General features: G+C 35.1%; 1 protein-coding gene across 3 annotated transcripts in view; it reads right to left on the reverse strand.

Moving 5' to 3' along the window:
• ABCB7 (ATP binding cassette subfamily B member 7) overlaps positions 1-26,918 on the reverse strand; it is a 118,910-nt gene that overhangs the window by 39,487 nt on the left and 52,505 nt on the right. For all 3 annotated transcript variants that reach the window (XR_007949119.1, XM_051969014.1, XM_051969015.1), the window contains 3 exons: positions 22,148-22,225; positions 19,009-19,095; positions 11,039-11,158 (listed from right to left, as the gene is read on the reverse strand). Coding sequence is in view for 2 of the 3 variants with exons in the window: in XM_051969014.1 (XP_051824974.1) it covers positions 11,039-11,158; positions 19,009-19,095; positions 22,148-22,225 (285 nt within the window). In the remaining variant the exon portion in view is untranslated. The remainder of the gene's footprint in view (positions 1-11,038; positions 11,159-19,008; positions 19,096-22,147; positions 22,226-26,918) is intronic.

The following is a 26,918-nucleotide window of genomic DNA, read 5'->3' on the forward strand; positions in this document are numbered from 1 at the left end:
GTTCCTCAGAAAGCTGTAAAGGAAGTCAACAGGAAAAATAGGAAGCCTGTTTTATTCCCTCTCCCCACAAGGGGAACATACAAGCTCATTCTCCCCAAGGCAAGCCTGGGTGAAGAGATAAGCTTTGTACCATGCCCTGCAAGGCGACAGGTTCAGACTCTCTTGGTCTGATTGGAAAACCAACCGGACTCCAGAGGAATAACAATAAATTCTGGTGTCAACCACATTTTGAAAACCTTATAATGAAAGTATGTACATGTGTGCACATGCACATGACCACACCTTCCCCCCCCCCCCCCCGGCCACATACACATACATCTAGTCTTTTAACGAAAGGAGACAAAAGTCTCCTAAAGTGACAGGATTTTCTGATGACTGGTCACTCTGAATGTTGACAGCAAAAAGAAACATTTTAATATAGCCTGGTAAGAAACCTCCACTCCAACCTACACTGTAATGCCTCACACTGGCATAGGATTGGCAAGATTTTCTGTGCATGTCATCTACAGATGACACTTTGTCAAAAGGTTGGCCAACAAGTAAGGAATTGTTATAGTCACAGTAATTCACGATATCCATCTTAAAAATGTATACAATTGGACTGAATTGGAGGCAGCAACTTCTGAAGCTCTCGGTCCACAAATAATCAGGGCAGCACACAATTGGTCAGAAGATTACACAGGTCCCTTTATTGATATGAACCAAAATGACGAAATCTAGATTATATATGATCATATGAAAAAAATTCTAAAGAACTACTGAGTAGAGAAATGCAAATTAAAACAACTCTGAGGTACCACCTCATACCTATCAGACTGGCTAATAAGAAGTAATGACAGAAAGGGAAAATGACAAATGTTGGAGATGTGCAAAAATTGGTTCACTAAAGAATCACCGATGGAGCTGTGAACTCATCCAACCATTCTGGAAAACAATTTGGAACTACATCCAAAGGGATACAAAACCATGTAATATCATCAGTAATATCATTACTAAGTCTGTATCCCAAAGAGATTTTTAAAAGAAGAAAAAGAAAAGACTTCTACATACAAAAAATATTTCTAGCAGCTCTTTTTGTGGTGTCAAAGAATTGGAAACTGAGATATCCATCAACTAGGGAATGGCTGAACAAGTTGTGGTGTATGACTATGATGGAAGACTACTGTGTTATAAGAAATGGCAAGTGGGATTCTTTCATAAAAACCTGGAAGAACATAAATGAACAGATGCAAAATAAAGCAGAACCAGGAAAAGAGCATACACAGTAACAGCAATATTGTACATGATCAATTATGAATAAGCTGTTATCAGCAATACAATGATCCAATGCAATTCCAAAGGACCTTTGATAAAAAATGCTGTCCACCTCCAGAAAAAAAAAACCAAAAAACTAATAGAGCCTGAATGGAGATGAGTTTTGTTTTGTTTTGTTTTGGGGGGGTAGGTTGTTTTATTCTTTCAGAACATAACTAATACAGAAATGTTTTGCGTGACTGCACATGTATAGCTTATATCAAATCGCTTGCTTTCTCGATGAGGGGAAAAGCAAAAAAAAAAAAGAGAGAGAATTTGGAACTCAAAATTTTAAAAATGAATGTTAAAAAATTATTTTCATAAGTATTTGGGGGAAAAAATTAAACATTAAATAAAAACGTTATCTAAAACAAAGTATACGATCTACATCCATGAATGGAGAGCCTAGACACCAAGTACTTCAAGTGCTGAAGTTTGCAAAGGAGGAATCAAATCTATTTGGAGAATAAAATATTTCAACCACTGAAATTTTCTATATATATGTATACATACATACAGATATGTTATGATTAATTTTATAAAAAGCCAAAGAACATCTAATCTTATACGATGAAGTCATAAACTTGCATCTAGTCTTGTCTCTCCTTTCCCACAGCATTATTATAGAACTTTTAATAGATATCATTATCTTAAGTCTCTCTCTATCCTGAACAACACCTTCCAAAAACTTATCAACAGATGAAATCCAACCACTATTTTGACATATTCAAAGCCCTGCAAAATCTGGTTCCATTTGTTTCTTTAAGGTTCTCTATTCCCTTATACCAAACCTCGACACCAGGATAAATAGTCTGCTTGTCACATTGCAGGCATATCAGAGATATTCTCACCTTCACTGGTATTCATGCTGGCAAATTTCTTTTTATAACAATAAAAAGGTAGCTAAGTGGATAGTGGATAAAGTATTGAACTTGGCATCAAAAAGACCTGAGTTCAAATGCTGCCTCAGACACCTACAACGTCAATGAACTTCTCTCAGCCTTCAATTTCCTCATCTGTAAAATGGGGATAATAATAGTACCTGTTACACAGGGTTATGGTGAAGATCAAACGAGCACTTTATCAACTTTAAAACCTCATATAAATATTGACTATTATTATGTTACTAAATTGGTATATTATATGTTCTGTGCGTGTGTGTGTGTGTGTGTGTGTGTGTGTGCTTGATGTCAAAGCATTTGGCAGTCTCTCAAAACACCCCCCTGTGCAGAAGACATAAGCTCAATAAGAACAAAGAACAAGAACAAAGTTCTTGTATCCCTAGCACTTAGCTCATTCTGTTTCATATATTCTTTTAATAAATGTTTGTTGATTTGCTTAATGAAGATAGAGATACATAATTAAGTGGATCTGAAATGGGTTATTAAATAGACCAAAAGAGCGGTGATAAATGGAACAAGGTCAACCTACTCAGAAGCCTGTCTAGTATAATGCCTCTAAGATCTGTCACTGCTCCTATTCTGTTCAATTTTATCAGTGACCTAGCTATAAATAGCAAGTTTCCTAACTTTGCAAGGGATGTAAATCTAAAAACAAGAGTTAATATATTAGCTGACAGAAAAGGGACCTAAAAAATCAATACTTTGAAATGACAGTTAAATCTATTAGGACAAAATAGAAAACAGATAATTGTAAAATCCTGGACTTGGATTCACAAATCAAAGCAGATACACAAAAATGATGGAGGGGAGACAATGTTCGGTGAACTCAAAATGAGTAAATGATGTTGCAACCAAAAAAAAAAAACAAAACAAAACCCATCCTCATATAATCCAATTTGCATTTATTAAAAGTATGGTGTCTAGAATAAGAAAAGTGATAATCTCTCTATACTAGGTTGTAGTCACACCATTTCTAAAGTTTTTTATTCAATAAAGTATCCATTTTAGAAAAAAATGTTTGATGTACTCCAGCTTCTCAAAAAAAAAGTGATCAGAATAGTGTAGAGACTAGAAGTCCTGCCCAATAATGGTTTCTTAAGGGAATTGGAAGTGCTGAGACTAAAGAGAAGTCTTAAAACATTGTACCTACAACAAGATTATATGATGATCAATTCTGATGGACGTGGCTCTCTTCAACAAAGAGATGATTCAGACCAGTTCCAATGATCTTGTGATAAAGAGAGCCATCTCCACCAAGAGAAAGGACTGTGGGAAATGAATATGGTTCACAACATAGCATTTGCAATCTCTTTTTGTTGTTTTTTGCTTGCATTTTATTTTTTCTCATTTTTTTCCCGTTTGATTTGATTTTTCTTGTGCAGTAAGATAATTTTATAAATATGTATACATATATTGGATTTAATATATATTTTAACACATTTAACATATATTGAATTACTTGCCACCTAGGGAAGGGGATGGGAGGAAAGAGAGGAAATTTTGGAACACAAGGTTTTGCAAGGGTCAATGTTGAAAAATTATCCATGCATAGGTTTTGAAAATAAAAAGCTTTAACAATAATTTTAAAAAACAACCCATCATGACCATCAGCAAATATTTGAAGAGTTGTCATATGGAAGAAGGATCAGAATCATTCAATTCAACCCTAGAAAGCAAAATGAAGAACAATATGTAGAAGCTACAGGAAGTAAACTTTAGAAGAATTTGCTAAAACTTACAGCTGTCAAAAAAATGGAATAGGCTGCCTCAATTCCCAGACACTAGAAGTTTTCAAGCAGAGAAAATGATGACTTTTCAGGGATGTTGTAGTAAGGATTCATGAATCAGATAAAATTCAGACTAGATGACTTTCAACATTCCTTCCAACTGAAATTATCATTTGAACTCACAATAATTGATTTCTTCTAATGACTCTCTAGTTTGTACTACAAGAAAAAACTGCCTCGTTTTAATCTAAACACTTCTGGACAAGGACAAGTAAATCCCTTGTTCCTCTACTTAACAACCTCTCATAAAAAGGTGATGGTGGAAAATTAGGCACAGAAAACATTAAAGGAAGATTTGATGGAAACTAGTAGATGAAGAGGAGAAAGGAGTGAATCAAACATTTGGGCAATTCTCTGGACATTGAGGGAAGAATGGAGTTTTTGAAAAACTTCATTAACATAATGAATGTGTTAAAAAAAAATAAACTACTGAATTCCAATTTCATCAACATAAATCTTTCTTCTCTACTTTAAAAAAATTTGGAAAGGAACTCAGGGCATACAGTTATTTTTATTTTTCATATGAAATTATTCTTCTGGTTTAGAAATAAATATATAAATTTCTTCCTTTTGGGGAAATGGGAAAGAGATTTTTTAAAAGTAGTAATGTTAAGCAGGAAAAAAGAAACCTATATAACTGAGTGCTTGGACATATGGAAAAGGATCTAGAGAAAGGAATAAGCATTTATTAAGTGCTTACTATGTGTCAGGCACTATGCAAAGAACTTTACAAATATCCACTCATTGGAAAGAAACTAGAAAATGAGCAGACACCCGTCAGTTGGAGAATGGCTAAATAAGTTATGGCACATGAATGTAATGAAATATTATTGTTCTATAAGAAATGATCAGCAAGATGATTTCAGAGAGGCCTGGAGAGAGAAACTTACAGGAATTGATGCTGAGTGAAACAAGCAAAACCAGGAGATCATTGTAAATGGCAACAGCAAGATTATATGATGATCAATTCTGATGGACGTGGCTCTCTTCAACAATGAGATGAGATGATCCAATGATCTTGTGATGGAGAGAGCCATCTACACCCAGAGAGAGAGCTGTGGGCACTGAGTGTGGATCACAACATAGCATTTTCATTCTTTTTGTTGTTGTTTGCTTGCATTTTGTTTTTTTCTCATTTTTTTCTTTTTGATCTGAGTTTTCTCATACAACAAGATAATTGTATAACTATATACACATATATTGGATTTAACACACATAATTTCAACATGTTTAATATATATTGGATTACTTGCCATTTAGGGGAGGGAGTGGGGGGAAGGGGGAAAAATGGAACACTAAGGTTTTGCAAGGGTCAATGCTGAAAAATTATCCATGCATGTTTTGAAAATAAAGAGCTTTAATAATAATTTTAAAAAAAGTTTAAGAAGACAAAAAAAAAATCCACTCATTTGATACTAACATTTTGAAATCACAATTTTTGGAAGGTAACCAATAGATTTGAATAATTTGTACAAATAATTAATGAACAGAGGACTCTATATTAAAGATATATAAAATTTACAAAGAATTTGTTCAATGGTTTTCCATTTAAACGATTAATTTAATCACGAAACTACCAACCTAATGAGACAGAAACAGAAGCTGGAAATAAGCTGCAGAATCATGTAACCTTGATTTAACGGAGGGGGGGAGAGGCCAGCTGAAAGCTCGCTACTATTATATTCACAAAACAAGCCTGTTTCATCTTATTTCACAGCTCAACTACATAAAGATGGAAACAAATTAAACACACAAAAACCCCCCACAATTGACTGACATAGTCTTCAACGTACTAAGTTATGAGATGAAAGTCCCCCAGGAGTGGAACAATTTAAAAGGGCTCATCCACTTTTCTCTATGTTTAATGAACCACCCAATACTACCAGCAGGAGTTTTGTGACAAGTGAAGCAGCTGTTTATTAAAATTCTTGTATTAATGCAGTCTTATCGAATCATATCCTACAATTTGTCTGACCAAAGGTTAACAAGGCTCCTGGACTAATGAGGCTATGTGAGTTAAAAACATTCCAGATACAAATCAGTTTTCCCAATTAATGGCTTTGGGAACTACTGCAAGGACAGTACATTCCCTTCTCAGAAAAGGTACATTTCATTACATTTTTCAAATCAACACAATATAACTTTGGAAGCAATGTACCAAGATGTTAAAGGGAAAATAGGAGGTAGACTCAAATAAAAATCAAGCAGACTGGTGTTACCAACACAATTATGTTGTGTTGGTATGGATGGGATTTGTATGGATGGGACTTTTAGTTAATGAGGATCAGACCATATAAACAAGTCTGCCTCAGTTTACATTATTATAGTATTCCAGAAAAATTAAATGAGATCAAATTTCTGTAAAACATATCTTTTGTTAACTTAAATTGCTAATTCAAAGATGTTTTCTTTTCAATTCTGACTGATCACTAATGCCATAGGACTATAGCACTTTTATTTTCTTTGTTTGCAAGTTAAAAAAAATAAATAAAAAAAGGATGGCACTTAAAAAAAAACTTAAGCCAAGTATATTATATGTCACTTCACTGTTCAGTTTAATAATCCTCATTAAAATAAAATAAAAAGGAAATAAATTCAATCTGACAACTGAAACATATAATGTACAATGATCAACTGTGAATGACTTAGCTATTCTCAGCAATACAATGATGTAAGACAATTGTGAAGAACTCATGATGAAATAAAGCTATCCGCCTCCAGAGAAAGAACTAGTAAAGTCTGAATGCAGATTGAAGCATAGTTTTTTTAACTTTATTTTTCTTAGGATTTTTTTTCCTTTTTGGTCTGTGTTTTCTCATACAACTTGGCTAATTTGAAATGTGTTCTGTATGACTGAACATGTATAACCTATATTCTCAAGAAGAGGGAGAAGGAGGCAGAGGGAGAGAATTTGGAATTCAAAATTTTAAAAAATGAATGTTAAAGATTGTTTTTACATGTAATTAAAAAAAAAATAGTATCCAAAAAAGCACACAATGACATTGGAAACAACTAAAATAAATGAGATGAGCCGTGGTCTCTGTCAGTAGGATTAACAAGAACACCAATAAAATCCGAAAATTGGAAGAAAACAAGACAAAAGAGTAAACAAAAGGAAATATGGTTGTATATACCAAGTGTGAAGCTGGAGCAAGGTTCAAACATATAAAGATATAAAAACATTACTCACTAATATGGCACTAACGACAGTAAGGCTATTAGTTGGAGACATTATGTCACTCCTCAAAACATACATCAGTTTCCTCTTTGTTTCCTAAAATCAGAGTGTCCAGAGCTGGAATGCACTTGTTTTTTAATTTTTTTAATAATAACTTTATTTTCCAAATCCATGCAAAGATAGTTTTCAACATTCACCCTTGCAAAACCTTGTGTTCCAAAGTTTTCTCCCTCCCTCCCCTAGACAGGAAGGAATTCAACATATGTTAAACATGTGCATTTTTTCTATACATATTTCCACATTTATCATGCTGCAGAAGAAAAATCAAAAAGGAAAAAAACAAGAAAAAAAAGGAAGCAAATAGCAACAAGAAAGGTAAAATTCTATGTTGTGATTCACTTTGAAAATCTAGTCTAACCCTTTCATTCTGTAACTAAGAATACTTACAAAAGTCATAAACACACCTAAGTGGTTTAGTGTACACACAGAGCACTAGACAGGGGGTCAGAGAGATATAAACGGCATCATGCTTCACTCACTCATTAGCTGTGTATCCTTGGGAAGATCACTTTAACCCACTCAGCCTCAGTTTCCCCATTTGTAAAATGCTGTTAACAGGAGCATATCAATTATTTATCAAACTGAAGAAATGGTATCACGACTAGAAGTGACAGCAAATTAATTTTTTTTTAGACTCGAGTGCTCAAAGTTGAAATGACAACTTAATAAGTATACTTCTGTGATAGTTTTTAGACAAATCATATTGGATGGATTCAATTAAAAAGTGTCTTCTCAATGGTAAGTAGCACCTTCATCATTTACCTTTCAATTTACACTATGGAAGTCATTCTTCTCAGTCCATTACTCATATTATTGCTTCTTGAATTAGTCCATTCCTCCAAGGTGTGAGTAGAGGGGGAATGAAGAGATATGACTGAGTTGAAAGAATTAATCTAGAGTAAGAATTAATAACTTCATTCTGAAAATGTGATAGATGTCCTGAAGTGTGGCTAGGAATTTCCTTTCTTTTGCTTAGTTAAAGGATTATTTTTAAAATGTGATGAAAGTGTTGTTTTGTTTTGTTTTGAATAAAACCTCCTTTCCAAGATTCATCCCTGTTGGAAAAAATTTATTTAAAATTTAACTTAAACTTTAAATGTACTTGGAGAAATGAAGGATAATACAAATTTTTAAGATGGCAGTTGGATTAAAAAAAATTTTTTTTAATATATTCTAATGCAGAAAATATACAGTAACAGATCCCTAGTACTTAGCACAGTGCCTGGCACAGAGCAGGTGCTTAATAAATGCTTATTGATTGACTGACTGCTATTTGCCAGCCAACCCATTAACAAGCTTTTTACAAAGTGCAAAAATTCTCTCAAGTTCAACAGTTCGAGCAACATGCCAGTTATTGGGTTTGCAAGCACAGGTAGCTGACATTACACATAGTGCAGAGGGGTCCATTTCATCCTGAAACGGTTACATGTACTTTCACACTGAATCATGGTTCTAATTTGACTGGAGAGAGATGACATGGTATACACATAAAGAACACTGGGCCTGTAGTCTAAAGATGTGGCTTAGAATCACCACAAAGACACTTATTAGAGGTATCTGATGGCAAGGTAGATAAAGCAGTAGATCTGGAGTCAGGAAGAACCGATTTCAAAACCAGGCAGTACCTAGTCCTGAGGATTTTGTGAGGATCAAATGAGCTAACACCTATAAAGCATTTTGTATACTCCAAAGTCCTATCTAAATGCTAATTCGCCAGTAGCAGCTAAGAGACTTTGGTTAAGTCTATTTAGTCTCTCTTAGCTTGAACTTGCAGTATCTACTGTTCGGGGCTGTTATGAGTAAAATGCTACATACATATGAGCTATTATTACTCCACATCAATAATATACTTGCAGTGCTACCCAAAACTATAACAGTAATATTAAGGATTGTAATAAGGCCCCAAATATTGAAACATGGGTATTAAATACCAACATCAATACAGAATCTGGAGAAAGGATGACTATAGACTACATTTGTGTTCTATACTTCTATACTCAAACACCCTAGGTAGGGTCAGTGGAATGCCCGAAAGTTAACAAATGACAACAATAATCTTCTCTGTGGAACCACTAAAAACCAGTAGACACAGTCCATGACGTTTCGCTTTTTTCCTCCCCTATTTCCAAAGGAATTAAGCATATCGTCTAAATGTTTCCCTTTCCTGCATCTATCTGTTTGATGCAATGATAATGGGTTCCATTCTAGAGGCACTTAAGCTATAGATATTTTAGGCACCTAGAAAATTAGCTTATAGTCTCCATCTCGATTAAGACTTTGCTCTGACCAAAACAGTTGTTTTTTTTTTTCTTCTGAAGAGCAAAGGAATCTACATTTTGAAGGATGTGAACTTATTCCTTAAAAACAAATCCTCCTACACATACCATTAGTTCAAACTCTTCCTTGTGAACAATTCTATCAATCTTCTCTGTTCCCCTTTGCTAGACACAAAGTCTAAAAAAGAATAAACATACATTTACTTTTAACTCACCAATTATTAAAATGCCGAAGGTAAAATTGCCATTCCTAATTTGCCTGAGAGCTAAAAATTAACTTTATATATTGTGTACATAAAATAAAGAACTGCTGAAAATATGGTGCTAGCTGAAATATTATTACAAGAGTTCAGAATATTCCTCTGTTAGTTATTGAAATCAGACTGCTAGAACTCTCCTGTCCCTTGGACTTCAACAAACAGCCTACAGCATGGATTATCTGTCTGTTGCTTGGCAACCTGAGAAAAGGCTAAAGTAGAGCTCAGAAGCACTAAGTACTAAAAAGGGAGATGGATGGGGAAAATGAGTCCCGGCAAGGAAAAATGGGTAGCCTTGGCGAAGAAGTAAATAAGAAATAACTTTGAAGATAGAAAATGTTTTATCCAAATACATTGAAGCAGCAGCCAAAACACAATAATACCTTATTTATCTAATAACATTTGAAAATGAGTTATATCACACAAGTTAATTTTCTAGATAAAAGAAGCTTACATCTTTCAGTCAAAACTTTGGTAGTTGTTGTTTTGTTGTTTTTTAATAGAACTCTAAGATGTATGTTATACTTGGTCTGCTCTCTCAAACTGAGAATTAGAATATATAACCTTTTCTGATGACTCACGATATCTGTGGTACAGCCATCTAATCTCATAATAAAGTGATCTATCTCTTAATAAAGAGATCAATCAATAAGTATTTATTACTTCTCTAACATATATCAGGCAACGGTCCAAAGCTACGAATACAAAGACTGAAACAATCCTTACTCAAAAGCAGGCTTACATTCTATAGTATTGTTTTTGCTCATTTTCCATCGTTGATCAAGGTTTTCTACTTCTTCCTTTGCTGTTAAACTGTCAGCTACCTCTCCTCATTGTGTTTAGTAACAAATTTAATCATCCTTCAAATTTGTTGTGTGTAATCTATCGTGAATTAGTGAACAATAGAAACCAGAGTACATAAAGCTCTGAGGGAGGGCGTGCATGGGCTTTATTGCAGCTATTGCCCTTTTTCAGAGTTTATGACTGTGTTGTAAAAAGCTGTGTGTGGCTTCTCCATGCCTGACCATCAGTCAGGGAGTTTACTGCTCTAGGAATAATTTTAACGGGATTCGTGTAAATAGTCATAATCCTCAGTGTCTCCTATATCATGGATTCCCTGGAGCTAGCAGTTAGTTGGCCCCCCGCGATGGATGTTGCAGAGAAGCCTAGATGATTTCTGAGGTCCCTATCATCTCTGATTCTCTGAGCCCAACAGCTCACTGCTAGAACACAGCAGGGAGTTGCTAAGTTACAAGAATAACCACTTCAAGTCCATCTCTCTTACCTTTGCACTTCCTAATAAGCCCAGAGAAATGGCAACTCGGGCTCGCAGATCAGGTCTATCTTTGGGCCATACATATGAAAGCATTACTTTTAGGATTTTCTGGGTGTCTACATCTTTTAGCTGTTGAAAGAGAAAAAAAAGAAAGAAATATTAAGATGCAATTTTAAACATAAATATACTATAAAATCTGAAACGTTTGCTGAAATATTAGGTAATTTAAGGGGAACAACATTATAAGTATCACTGATTCTGAATGTAAATGCAGTACTTTTCAAAAGAATGAAACACTTTTAGGAAATGTAAAACTATTTCAAAACATTTTTTTTTTTTAAAGTTCAGGGATGTCTCCTAATTTTAAAAACTCAAATACTAATCTCAGATTCTAACCTATTCTAGAGAAAGTCAGAAGGGAGGGTGATTATCTTCATTAACTCATCAGAAAATCCCATAAAACCATAGAGAAATGCCTTCACCATAAAGTTCATAGCAAGCAAGAAATATTACATTTCTGGAATTACTTATTTCCTTTTTTCTGTTTATTTCCTCTTATTTTCAGTTACAAATTCTCTCTCTCTCTTTACTCTATCTACAATTCACTGAGAATGGTAAGAAATGATACCTTTTAAACATATGAAGCTATGCAAAATATATTTTCACATTAGTTGTGATACTCCTCCCCTATCCCCCCCCAAAAAAGAAAGAAAGAAAAAAACCATGCTTCAATCTACTGAGTACAAGTACATCAGTTTTGTCTGGAGGTGGGCAGCTTTTTTCACCATGGGTTCTTTTAATTTATTTCACGTTGTCATTTAGAATACTTCAAGGTCCTGAGTCACTTCTCATGTTAGAACACAGAACACAGTTCAGCAGTGTAGGACCAGGCACTGGCTAAACAGAACCAAGCAACAGTGTAAAACTAAACATCTTCAACAATACAGTCTGCCAGCTATACTCATCAACCCTGACCTTAACCCAATTTGCTTCTCTAAATTCAAATTTTCATTGCTAACAGCCTCAAAAACCTCAACAAAATGCTTTTTTTCCACAGTAAAGTAATCTGAGCATAAACTAAAGAAAATAATCAAAGATACATAAACTAGATACATTAAAATCAGAGTGAGAAGAGGGGCATGCTGTATTAGAGCAGTGACTGAAGCTCTCTTTGGGCAAAAGGTGATAAAAATTACTTGATTTCAAGCAGATTTTTCCATTAAGAAGGGAAAAATATGTACCATACACAGAAAAATTCACAAATTGCACGCAGCCATTTTTCTGCCTGTAGTTTCACAAACTATATTCAGAGTCTATTTTTGTCACTTTGCTGAGTATAGACTACCATAAATAAGATCAATGTCATACTGTATTGAAAACAGAAGAAGCTATAGTCTACTGATGCTTTAAAACCTTATGGCAGCATTAATATTAAATGCTGAAAGTACGTTAAACAAAATTAAATCAAAAATAATGTGTATGTACACATAAAAACACAAGTACATTTAATGGATATATAAGGACTCTAATAAGTAGGTAGCTGTTTTTTGATAAATAGAAGGGAACTGTAATTTTTAAACTCATTTTTCCAACCATACTATTACTAAATGAGTATCATTTTGATGCATTTAGAACACAGACAGGGACATTTCAATTGCTTAAGCATTTTCTGAGTATTGTAAGCCTTATTTTTCTTGATGAATCAACAACAAAAAGCCTCTGCCTTGAAGGGCTATGAGAAGCTTTCTCTCTTGTCAGGGCCTCCTTCAATATACACCAATAAGGACACAGAGAACTTATGGCTAAAAGCAAGAAAATTATTCTAGTTGGGTTAATTGTACATAAAATGTCACCACTTCATTTAACAAAATGGGTTCCAAAGTTGTGTAATTACGCATTATGTATCCATTAAGCTATAAAGTACATGACTTTGGTTCTAGTTTAGGTAAAGTACAAAGTTTGAAAAACTTTGAAAAAATATTTTCTCCTTTTGTAAACTAAGGTCAAATGTAAATCCAATAAGTAAATGGAGGGGATTTTTTAAAAATTCAGATTCTACACCCCACCCCACCTCCTTTGATACATGCATGAATGTATATGTATATACATACAAACATACATACATACATACATGACTCAGGAAATCTATAAAAGGAGGAAGATGAAGAAAAAGGGAAACAGTGGTCAACGGTAGTGGCAAGAAACTGGGATCTCATAACAGGAGACAATACAAAATATCTGGGAATCTACCTGCCAAGACAAACTCAGTAACTATATGAACACAATTACAAAACACTTTTCACATACATAAAGTCAGATCTAAACAGTTGGAAAAACACCAATTGCTTATGGGTAGGCAGAGTTAATATAAGAAAAATTTTACAGAGCTAGAAAAAATGATAACAAAATTCAGCTGGAAGAACAAAAGGTCAAGCATATCAAGAGAAAATTGCCAAGGAAGGTGGCCTAATCATACTAAACCTAAAACTATATTACAAAGCAGCAGACATCAAAACCATTTAGTATTGGCTAAGAAATAGGATATTGGTCAGTGGAATAGATTAGAAACACAAGACACAGTAATCAATGACTAAAATAATCTACTGTTGGGTAAACCCAAAGACTCTAGCTTCTGGAATAAGAACTCACAATGTGACAAAAACTGCTGGGAAAACTGGAAAAGAACATGGCAGAAACTAAGCACAGACAAACATATTATACCCTATACCAAGTAGGGTCAAAATGGGTTCATGATTTAGATATAAAGAGTGACATAAACCAATAAGAAGAGCAAAGAATAGTCTACCTCTCAGATCTTTGGCGAAGGGAGGAATTTATGGCCAAAGAAGAACTAGAGAACACTGTGAAATGCAAAATGAATAATTTTGATTATTAAATTAAAAAATTAAATTAAATTAAAAATTAAAAAGCTATTGCAAAAGCAAAACCCATGCAGTCAAGATTAGAAGAGAAGCAGAAAGCTAGAAAACAAATTTTACAGCCAGTGTTTCTGATAAAGGCCTCATTTCTAAACTCGGTCAAGAACTAACTCAAATTTATAAGAATACAAGCTATTCCTCAATTCATAAATGATCAAAGGATATAAACAATTTTCAGACAAAGAAATTAAAACCATTTCTACTCATATGAAAAAAAGTGCTCTAAATCACCATTGATGAGAGAAATGCAAATTAAGAAAACTCTGAGGTACCACTTCACACCTCTCAGATTGGTTAAGATGACAGGAAAAGATAATGATAAATGCGGGAGGGAATAAGGGAAAACTGGGATACTAACGCATTACTGGAGTTGTGAAATGATCCAACCTTTCTGGAGAGCAATTTGGACTATACCCAAAGGGCTATCAAACTGTGCATACCCTTGGTGCAGCAGTCTCACTACAGGATCTATATCCCAAAGAGATTATAAGAGGGAAAAGGCCCCACATGTGCAAAAATATTTGTAGCACTCCTCTTTGTGGTAGCAAGGAACTTGAAATTGAGTGGACGTCAACCAGTTAGGGAATGGCTAAATATGTATATGAATGTAATGAAATATTATTGTTCTATAAGAAATGATAAGCAGGATGATTTCAGAAAGGCCTGCAGAGACTTACATGAACTGATGTTCATGTAGTTAAGTAGTAAGCAGAACCAACAGAACATTGTATACAGCAACAACGAGATTATGCGATGATTAACTGTGATGAGCCTGGCTCTTCTCAGCAATGTGATGATTCAAGGAAAATTCCAATAGACTTGGGATGGAAACTGCCATCCATATCCAGAGAAAGAACTATGGAGACTGAATATGGAGCGAAGCATAGTTTTTTCACCTTTTTGTTGTTGTTGTTGATTTGTTGGTTTTGTTTTGTTTGTTTTTTTTTCCTCTCTTGTGGTTTTTTCCCCTTCAGATTTTTCTTGAACATGACACATGTGGAAACATGTTTAAAAGAATTGCACATATTTAACCGATATCAGATTGCTTGCTGTCTTGGGGAGGGGAGAAATAAGGGAAGGAGGGAGAAAAATTTGGAATGCAAAGTTTTACAAAAATGAATGTTGAAAACTATCATTACATATATTTGGGAAAATAAAATATTATTAGGAAAAAAATAAGAAAACCAGGTCTAAATTTTGGAATTATGTTTTTATTTGTATGATTAAAAATCATATCAAAAACAAAAATGAATGTTAAAAATTTTACATATAATTGGAAAAACAAAATACTACAAAAGAAAAAGAAAAAAAGAATTTGGCATTTTTGAAAAACAATGAAACTCTTAATCGTTTGCCTTTAACTCAGCCTACTTATAGAAGGATAGGTAATTTCTAGGTAATTCTGCTAAAATCTGCCTTGAAGTCAGAGATTGTCACCTTTATATTAGCATAACCACTGTCTAACCCACTAACAGGTACAAGGTAGGCTTAAATATATCACATTTGTCAAGCTATTAACATGTCAGTAAGGAAGCAAGCAACAAGCATTTACTAATCATCTACTATGTGCCAGGCACTGTGCTAATAAGAACTAGGGATACAAAAAAGGCAAAAAGCAGTCCCTGCCCTCAGAAGCTGTCATTCAAATGGGGCAGACATGAAACAACACACTGGATGAACTGGAAGTAATCCCACAGAGAAACCGCTAACATTGGGAGGACTGAGAAAGACTTCTTGTAGAAAGTGGGATTTTAGCTGAGACTAAAGGACCAGAAAAGCCAGGAGGCAGAGATGAAGAGGGAGAGCATTCCAAGGATGAGGGACAGCCAGTAAACACATGAAGTGGGGAGAGAAACAGAAAGAAGGCCAGTGGCATGACTATAGAATACATGGATGAAAGATATAAAATTGGAAAAGCTCAAAAGAAACCAGGGTATAAAAGATTTTAATAACCAGAGGATTTTGTAGTTTATTCTAGAGGTGATAGGGACCAAATGAAATTTACTGAGTAGGAGGATGACGCAGTCAGACCCACGTTTTAGCAAGATCAATTCAAAGGCTGAGTGGAGTGGGAAGAAAGTTGTCTAAGGGAAGCCAAACCAAAGGTCATTGCAATAGTCAGGTGTGAAGTGATGGGGACCTGCATAAGGATGGTTTCAGTGTCAGAAGAGAGAAGGGAGTTAAGATGAGACATATTGTAAAGACAGAATGAACAGGATTTGGAAACAGATTAAAATGGTGGAGGCAGGGGAGGTGAATGCAAGTGAGAAGTCAAGGGTGACACTGACACTGTGAGCTTAGATGAGTAGGAAGAGGGGTGTATCCTCAACAATAAGAGGTTAGAAAAGGGGAAGGTTTTAAGGGAATAATAACGAGTTCAGTCATGGAGCTGTTGAGTTTAAGATGTCTATGAGACATTCTTCTTGAGATATTCCAAAGGCAGATGGAGATATGGTACTGGATGTCAGAATAGAGGTGAAGGCTGAATAAACAGACCTCAGAATGATATGAATAGAGACAATCACTGAATCCATGGGAACTGGAAAATCGCTAAGTTAAACTATAAGGAAGGAAAAGAAAAGAGAGCCAAGGTGAGAACCTTGGGAGACACTCACAGTTAGTGGGCAGGTTTGGATGAAGATTCAGCAAAGAATACTGAGAAGGAGCAGTCAATGTTGTGAAAACCTTGAGAGAAGGGAGTAGCAAGATGAAGAGAGTGTCAAAAGCTGAAATCAGAAAGCATAAGGATTGAAAAAAAAAGTCATTAGATTTGACAATTAAAAAATTAATGATAACTTTGGAGAGAGCAGTTTCAGTTAAATGATGAAGCTAGAGTTAGACTACAGAGAATCAAGAACAGAGAGAAGAGGAAGAGGAGGTATCAATTAACCTTAACAAGGAGTTTAGCTACAAAAAGGATAGGAGCTATTGGATAAGTGAGAAAGGATGGAGTGATTCAGTGAGGTCTTTTGAAAACTGGGGAGATGTAAATTAGAAAGCCTGAGGGTCTGTGAATTTCCCATTCTTTATGTCCGGAGAGATTACTTTTTTTAAGTTAGGAAAAAAAATCTACAATGTTGATGACTAATTTAATTAAGCAATTATATAATGACTACAATACTCTGTAAAAACAAATACCAAATCATCATGAACAGACCTGCAAAAGTAAAAATGGAATTATTCCATACATCCTGTTGACACAGATACAATCACAACAGGATCGCTATAAGTACCTTTTTTTTTTTTTGGTTGTTCTTGAAGCTAAACGGCTTTAAATTTTAAAACTAGCTGGAACACACACTTTAAGCATCGTTATCAACTGAAAGAAAAGCTGGTGGGCACCATGTTAAATTGTGAAATAGAAACAGAATTAGAATGCCAGTTTCTAACCCTAATTTCATCATGTTTACATGAAGAATAAATTGATAAAAATAGTTAACTATGTATTGCTATGCTATTATTTGCTAGCTTTACTCATAAAGAACTTAGGATTTCAATTCAACAAACATTTGTCAAGCACTGACTATGTACAGGGTATAGAAATACAAATGAGACATTTCCCTGACTTTAAAGTCTACAAAGTAACTAAGCTAAGGCATGAACATAAATAACTATACTACAAGGCTGAACATAAAAGGCTTGCTTCAAGAGAGCCAGTTCAAGGTGCCTCCTTTTTTGGTCCCTTATTTCTCCAACTGTTAGTGCCTCATCCTCTACTTTGTCCTTATCTTGTATACAGCCAATATATATGGACTTTGTATAGATCTAGGTATAAGAAGATCTCCTCTTATTAAAAAGGATCTTTACCATTGTTTCCTCATATACCCTGTGTGTAGCACAGTACTTGGCACAATAGTAAGTACTTCTGAACTGCTTGTTGGTTTTTAAAAACTGAATATATGGTTCTCTTTTTCTGTTCTATAACATATTTGATTCTCCATAGCTTCTTAGGAGGAAGACACCTCTTCTTCCTAAGCACTGAGAAGGGAATCAAGGAAATGATGCTTCAATTTAGCCCCTTTTACCAACACCAATGATGCTTTAATTCTCTCTGGATGTTGGGCTCCACTGAAGGTGAGAAAAGGAAAAGGGATAAAAGGAAAAGAGAAAGTTTGTTACTAATGCAGTCTGAATCTACTCAAAAGAAACATAATGAAAATCCAGTCTTCCAAAAAAGGAAATGGAGGTATTATGCTAACTTCTGTCTCACTGAAGGCCCAGACTCCACATAACCTTGCAGTGATTCTCCTGCTTTATCCTGTCTACATGATTATAAAGAGACAGAAGATTTACCATATAATTTGAGGAGATCCTAGTAGTGAAACAATGGATTTGCATTCTGAAGACTATCATTCAAACACTGAATTCTGCTACTTCATATTAGCTGTATGACCCTGGGAAAGCCTGAACTTGAGGATCTTCATTTGTAAGATGGGGATAATAACCACTGATCTACTCACTTCCAAGTTGTAGTGAAGAAAGCACTTTCCAAACTGGGATTATCTAGCCCAGCCTCCTCACTTTACAGAAAAAGCACCAGGTTCTAGACAAAGACACAGAAGGATTTGAATCCACATCCTAAATCCAAGTGTATATTCTATGAGATCACATTAAGTGCTACATAGGTCTATTATTATAATTAATTCTATGCAATAAATTAAAAGATATGGGAAAGGGGGAAATTATGTTAAAGCTTCAAAACAAAACAACCAAGAGATAAAAACGTGCCATAAATCTTACTCGAATATGTAATGACTAATTAACCACCTTACTGACAAAGCTGGGTTCAACAACTATCATCAATGTGATAGTACAAAACTAGAAAGTTTAAGATGAAAACACATGGAGGACCATTACCTCATACGAAGGCCTTATATGGACAACAAATATGAAATATGAGATCCAAAAAACTGCAATTAACTGGACCGAACACATTTTTTTTAGTATAGAAATAACATAAAAGACTCTTAATTACACATCTCTGACAGAAAGAGAATCATGAATGGGAATTTCCAGCAATATTTATCAACTTCTTCTTACCCCTTCCTTAGGATCTGTGTGGAGTCCTCCTCCTGCATGACCGTGCCAACATGTCCTCTTTTCTATCAATGGCCACGTCTGGGAAGCCTGGTTGAATATGATACCGATCAGTTCGTGAGTTATTCAACAATCTCCTATTTCAGAAATGCTCAAAGAAACTCATTCTTAGAATCTGGCATGACTAGCCTAATGAAATGATTATTATTTAGTGGAATTTGATTCAAGTTCAAAGCCTCATTTCCAAGGCTTGCACAATAAAAAGGATACCATCTAAAACTGTTCATCATCTTAGAGGATCTATCAATTATAAGCCATTTTAATTAAAAAATTAAAAACAATCACAATTTTAAACGATAAAATAATAGACAATTAACAGTGTTTTCTATGTTAACAGCTAGTTTTTCAAACACAAAGCTCAAATGCTTATGCTTGATTGTAGGTAGCATTGAGAATGACAGCTAAGCTGTTTATTCTTTTATTATGCTAGCAATTATTCCTGAAATTCTCCCAAATCCCCTCTCTTCTTCCCATTCTCATATTATCCCCCAAATCTATGCCCAAACTACCCCTCCAAAGCAAATTATATAATCCAGAAGTCAAGAAGAGAACAGGTTTGTTCTTAGATAAATTATTTGTGTTTCTTCTATAAGGCAAGTTGTTACAAGAGAATGTGGATGCTCACTATGTTTAATCAAGAAGTCCTGCTGCAATATGGAAAAATTTCGATTAATAAATTCATTTGAACAAAATCTCACTATAACAAAACAATGCCCTTCATTTTAACAGAATTCTGGGGGTGTACTGTTTAAAATAAGTGAGCTATTGGCTGAGGCTTAAAATGTGCTCATTCAGGAAGGTACCAAGACACAGTGGAAAAAGCCTTGAGTAGGCAGTGACAGGACATGCGCTGGAAGCCGTGCTCTGACATTTAATAAATGGCTGACCTTGGCCATGACACAAAGCCTCTCGGGACCTCAGTTTCCTCATTTATAAAGAAAGAGGTTGGATTAGCTGAGCACTAAGGTTCCTTCCAGCTCTAAACCTTTGTTCCTATGACTCTGGGCAATTCCCTTCACTTTTCTCTTCTTTTAGATGAATTTGAAGGTCCTTTCTAGCTCTATATCCTCTGAGAAACTAAGATGTGCTAATACCTTGTGACTAGCAATGTCTTTCCTGAAGCCTTTCACCACGACAGTAAACTATGTCCCAAATGGTAAGCAAGCTTTAATTAGACACCTGGCCATTGTCTCCATCCTATTCTTCAAATGGATTTCTTACTTTAGAGTGAATATATATGATTTAGCATTAATTATTTCTCCCTATGATAGTATGAATTATCGATTTTCAAATTGGAAGGACACTCAGTGGGCATCTAATCCAATCCTCCCATTTAAAGACAAGAAAAGTGGGACCCAGGGGAGTCAGGGACTTGCTCAAGGTCAAAAGATGGAAAGTAGCAGAATCCCAACTCTGATCCAGATACTCCGATTGCAAATCTTGTATGCTTTCCACTAAGCCATATTCCCATCGTTATTGCTCTCTAATTGATCCCAAACACCTTGACCAGGAATTGAACTTTAAATTTTGACATCCTTAGAAAAATGATAGTCCTTGAGCTTTGTAGGATTTTTCTCATAACAAATCCATAAAATCCCTGTGAGGTGGGGAAGACGGAAATCACAAAGAAGTGACTTGACTAAAGTCTAACAAACTAAGAATTAGTAGAGCTCAAATTCAAAACCAGGTCTCTGGGCTCCAAATTCAGTGATCTTTCCATTATCCATGCTCATATATAGTGAATAACATTAAGTCTAAAAAGGAAGCCAGATACACAAATTTCCTAATAACACTTGTGAATCAGTAAGGCACTTTCCTGCCTATTATAAAACACACAAGGGAGGTGAGGGGGAAGAGGGTGCGTGGGGCCAAGCATCAGTGCAATAAAAGTGTTCCTCTGATTAGAAAAACACAAAAATAAAGCATTGGGGGAAAACATGAGACACAACCAAAATAGTCATCTTGTTTCAACATTTTAAAAAGAAAATCATTGTCACAACCAAGAGCACTTCATGAAAGGCACAGAACTCATTATGCCTATGCAATAGCCACAATTACCAATAATTCATTAATCAGAGTAAAATGCTTTGCAAACACAAATACATATAATGATAATCATAGCATCAGCTTTCAATCAATTTATGAGAGATGATCCTCTCTACTGTTGTGAGTTTAAACCAAAAAGAAGCTATTACTCAAAATTAGTTACTGGTCTGGGATTCAAAATTAGGGTATTTTAGAAACAGAAAATACAGAAAAGAGATTTTTTAACTCAATAAAGTCACCTAATAACCAGTTTTCCCTGAAAGCAGAGGTAACAAGTGATGTTATAAGTTCAAATAAACATGCAAAGTCAACTTGACCTTTATAAAAGGCAAAGAGCAGGGAATGAAATAACATAGCAGGGCCTCAAAAAAACAGACATAAAAAAGGTCTCTTTTTAAACAGCAGCTCAAAAAGCAAAGGATTTGGATTAGCTTGCAGTTTGGGGGCTCCCTTCTTTCAGGAAGATTCACCTGAGTCTTTTTTAAAGTACTGGCAATTGCCTCAAATCACCCTTCATTTACCAATAACCAAAACCAAGATGCAAACTTGACAGCATTCACCTGTCTGGGTTCTAACACACTGAGAATTCGCTGGCATTCTGCTTACCAGGAATCCTTGAAAGAAGCATCAATCATTTAAAAAATTCACTCCATTCCATATATCACATATAAAGCATCAGGATAAATTTGAGTGTCAACAATCTGCCATTACATTTATAAAAGCTTTCTGAACATGTTATTCTTGTTGGCATTGATTTTGAGAAATTCAGCAACATTTCTCAAGGGGTTAAAGGGGAGGGAGGGTATACACGTGCGTGTGCACACACACACATACACAATATTTCAGTGCAGCTTTTTTTCCCCTCCATCCCCAGGGGCAGAAATATAACTTCTTATTCATCTCACAAGTTCTTAGAAAACATGAAAAGGGAAATTATACGAGAGATGTAAAATAGGCAGCATAAATTGGAAAATGCTCTAAGGGCTTGCACTTTTCCCCCAGCTGTAAGAGAGTAGAAAAGACTGTTTAATCTTACCTTTGTAATCTCAAATAATGGTCTTGAATAGTGTGTCCCAAAATGCTTCCATGAGGCTTGTCTGAATGTATCTGAAATCTGTTCCAGGGAAAAAAATAGATCAATTAATCGATGTTCAATGTTTAAAGAAGATTTCCTTTATTTTTCATAAAGCAACATAAAATCAAAGTCACAAATGATTTTAGCCTGCTAATATTTTGGTAACCTGACCAACAGAGTAAAAGAAACAAAAAGCTGGTCTTGAGTAAAACAATTACTTCACTCATTAAAAGTACCCAAGAGTATATGCTTGCGAAGCAGTTCCCTCCAAGGTTTCCAGGTTGGGTTTGTTTTTCCTCCTCAAAGCCCCAGTCATCTTCCCTTTTTCCGGATACTTCTACATTTCTTTCTTTACGCTGTATTGTTGTTCCATGTTGTTCTGTTTATTACCTTTACATGCCTGTCTGCTTTGGCTGTAACAACAATTTCTGCTTTCAACTTCTTTGTGATCAGGTTAGCAAAACGTTTATCAACTCTGTTAGCTTTCAGAAAGAAAGAGCTTTTAGCTTACTTTTAGTATTATCAATCCTTGATTTTTAAAAATTGCTTAAAGTATATTTTTATGGATTAAGGTTTTAAGTCACCAACATTTCCCAGTGTATCCCATCCCTACATCCTTCTCAGAGAGAGACTCCTTATATCGAAGAGGAAAAAAGAGGGGGAAAAAAGTTTAGTAAAATTAAGGAACACTGAGAAAGTTTAACATTATCTTCAACATTCAACAGTTACATCTAATTTTCACTTGTATATTCACAACATTAATCCTCTATTTTTATATTTTGATAATTTATGTTAGAGATATTTTTCTCTAGCTATACATCCCTGAAACTGTGGCATGATGTCTCATTTTCCAATTGTTGTTCCTGTAATTTGGTCTTTGACTCACTCGTTATTCAGGATGTTGCTATCGAGTCTCCATTTAGGTCTACTTTTTTTGCTTACGTTATTATTATTATTATTGTGTTATGGTTTGTAAAGAATGTATCATCGTTATTGCTTTTTAAAAATATTTTCTTAATTATAATTTCTGAATGCTAATCTATACAATGGACATAATGGCATGCCAAAAAAGTTATGATTTCTCATTGTAGTAGATAGCTAGGTAGTACAGTAGATAAAGTGCTGGACTTGGAGTTAGGAAGAACTGAATTCAAAACCTACCAAGGCCTCTGGGGAAGTCACTTAACTTGTTTGGCTCCGTTTCATCTGTATGATGGGGATAACAACAGCACCTACCTCCCAGGGTTGTTCTGAGGATCAAATAAGATAATATTTGTAAAGCACTTTACAAACTTTAAAGCACTATGTAAATGCTAGCTACCATTACTACTGGGGCAACTAAGATGGCACAATGGATAGAATGCTGAGCTGGGAGTCAGAAAGACTCATCTTCATGAGTTCATATCTGCTCACAAATACTAAACTAGCTGTATATCCCTGGGCAAGTCACTTCATTCTGGTTGCCTCAGTCTCTTCATCTAGAAAATGAGCTGAAGAAGGAGATGGAAAACCACTCCAGCATCTTTGCCAGGAAAACCCTGAATGGGGTCAAGAAGACTCAGATATGACTGAAACAATTCCATAACTACTACTGCTACTATTATTTGCTCAGTATTACTATTCAACTAGCTGATAGATTTCAAACTGTGGTATACAAGGTGTTATGGGAGTACCTCTGGCATGAGGGCTTGCCAAGACTTTAAAGATTTTTAAAATGGCTTTTGGTATTCCATCACATTCATTTCCAAACACATTCCTTCCCACTACTCTAGACAGAGAGCCACCCCACGTTTTTGTTTTTGTTTTTTTAATTTATATTTCTATTTATCAATTCTTTCTCTGAAGGTGAATGACATCTTTCTTCATAGGTCCTTTGTAGTTCATTTGAGTATTTATGATATTCATAATAACTTAGCTATTCACAGTAATTCTTCAAAAAGTACTGCTGTTACTATATACAACATTCTCTTGTTCTAGTCATTTCAGTCTTCATTATTTCATGCAAATCTTTCTATGCTTTTCTAAATCAACCTGCTTGTTATTTCTTACAATGCAGTAGTATTCTATCACAATCACATAGCTCAACTTATGAAACCATTCTCCAACTGATGAGCATCCTCTCAATTTCAGTTTTTGTCCCTACAAAGAGAGCTGCTATAAATATTCAGAACATACAGTTTCTTGTCCTTTTTTCCCTAATCACTTTTGGAAACAAATTCCCCCAATTTTCTCCTTTCTTTTCTAATCTTGGCTACATTGGTTTTTAATTTAATGCAATCAACATTTACCAGTTTAAATCACAAAATTCTTCTCCAATTCATAAGTCTGATTGGTAATACGTTCCAAGTTGTTCTTATTTACTTATGATGTCTCCCTTCATATCTAGGCCATGTTTCCATTTTGACCGCACCATGGCAAATGGTGTAAGATAATAGACAATACTCAATTTCTTCCAGGCTGCTTTTCAGTTTTCCCAACAATTTTTACCAAACAGCAAATTTTTATCCCAAAGCTTACTCTTGGACAGGTTTCAATCTGACACATGTAAAAATTTAAAATCCCCCCCCCCCAATCTCTCAGAGCATTGTGAAGACATCCCCCAGAATGGGTGGATGAGAAAAACTTGTTCCAACAGCCATGAAGGTAGCTGGAACAGGCACTGTAGAGCTCTTAGAGCTTGGTCAGGCATCGAAGACGCCAACGTCATCCACTGCATCCTGGGCCATTGCCAGCTGTCTTGACTTTTGTCTTGCCACTAGACTTTGAAGACTCTGGAAGAAAGAATGAGGCTGAGGACTTTACATAATTCTGCCTCACTTAAATCAATCCAGGTGCAAGTCAAGACATCACCTCATGATGTCACTGATCCTCTTAAAAAACAAAGAACAAACAACTACAACAGATTTCAAATAGGAAAACAATTATTTTCTGAGAAAATCGTACATTGGTCTTGGATGCTTTTCAAAACTGAACTCATAAGATAGCAGAAAGGATGATCAGCATTCATGTCATTCAGTAATGTCCAATTCTTTGTGATCCCATGGATCACAGCACACCAGTGTTGTCTACAGGATTTTCTTGGCAAAAATATGGCAGTGGTTTGCCATTTTCTTTTCCAGGATATTAAGACAATCAGAGATTAAGTCACACAGCTAGTAAGTGTTTAAGGTCAAATTTGAACTCAGGTCTTCCTGACTCCAGGTATGAGACTCTATCCATGAGCTACCTTGCTACCTTACGTCAGCATCCATAACCAAGACCCAGAATATCAGTATTTCAAAAATATTAATGGCAGGTAAAGCTAACATGGCAGAATGAGAGGTAATAGTTTTGTCAATTCTTTCACATCCTCCCCTGCAACAACTAATATAGAATACCAGATCAAATTCTAATCAGGAAAGCCAACAAAAAGTCACAGTGAATCATTTTTCCAGCTTGGGGCACAAAGAGATCCCAGAGGAACTCTGTGTTAGCACTGGTAGTAGGAACAGGTATCACTTTGCAGCTCTATTGGCCATTAGGCAGTTTCCAAGTCATAGTTTCAAGGCAGAGAGGAGTGGTCATGATCATGAGGGAATAGTGACTCCAACTGTGTAAGGAGCAAGGAACAACTTCTAGAACTATAACTGTGAGACTAAACCCAAGAAGAGAGGGAGAGAACTCAGATCTAACCTTTAGCCCTGCACCCAAGCCTGCTGTGGAATAAACCTGGGCAAAAAATCAAAACCAAGAGAGAGCCAGCAATTTGGTCACTCTAAACCAGTTGAATTTCCCAGCAGGGAACTGTGAATGTGCCTTATAGCAATCTCAGAAATTCAAGCACACAAAAAACAATAGACTCCAGTGGAGCAGGAATTTGCAGCCTACGAGGACAGTAAATAGATGTTTTCCAGGATTGCACCATTTTAGAAGCATCAAAAAAATTACAGGCCCACATACTGAGCTATGAAAGTAGCAGAAGAACACAGAAAATAGAACTCAGGACAGATATTCTGCACTACCATCACCAACCCAGAGGTGGGCATACTACTCTAACATAAAGTACAAAATCAAGAAATAGGCTGGAAAAATGAACAAAAAGAACCTATTATGCTGACTTGGAAATTCAAAACACAAAATAAGAAGACAATGGCTTGGAAACATCTATAAGCAAAGCCTCAAAGAAAAAATGCACATTGGACATAAGAGCAACAAGAATTGCTAGGATAGATAGTTAAATGGCTTTCAAAAGAGCAAAAAATGTCATTAAAAATCAAATAAGAGCAGTAGAGGAAATAAGGAAAAGAAATGAGAGCTATGCAAAGAAAATTATAAAAATATAATTAACAGGTTGGTTAATTATAGTACAAAATATAATGAAGATCTAACTCCTTAAAATCAGAATTGGCTAAATAGTAAAAAAGAGTTCTATAGAAAACCTCACCAAAGAAAATAACTCCTTTAAAATTAGAATTGACCAAGTGGAAATTAATAACTTCATACAATATCAAGAAATATAAGACAAAGTCAAGAGTGAAAAAAATAGAAGCAAATGTGAAAAACTGACCTATAAAGTAGATTGAAGAAAATTTAAGAAGCACTGGAATACTAGAAAGGCATGAACTAAAAATGAATCTAGACATCATATTTCAAGATATTATTAAGGAAAATTGTCCAGATATCTTAGGATCATAGGGCAGAGTAGGAATTGAGAGAATCCACTAGTCACCTCCTGAAAGAAATTTAAAAATGA

Source organism: Antechinus flavipes, chromosome X (genome assembly GCF_016432865.1).
Source record: "Antechinus flavipes isolate AdamAnt ecotype Samford, QLD, Australia chromosome X, AdamAnt_v2, whole genome shotgun sequence".
Taxonomy (NCBI): Eukaryota; Metazoa; Chordata; class Mammalia; order Dasyuromorphia; family Dasyuridae; genus Antechinus; species Antechinus flavipes.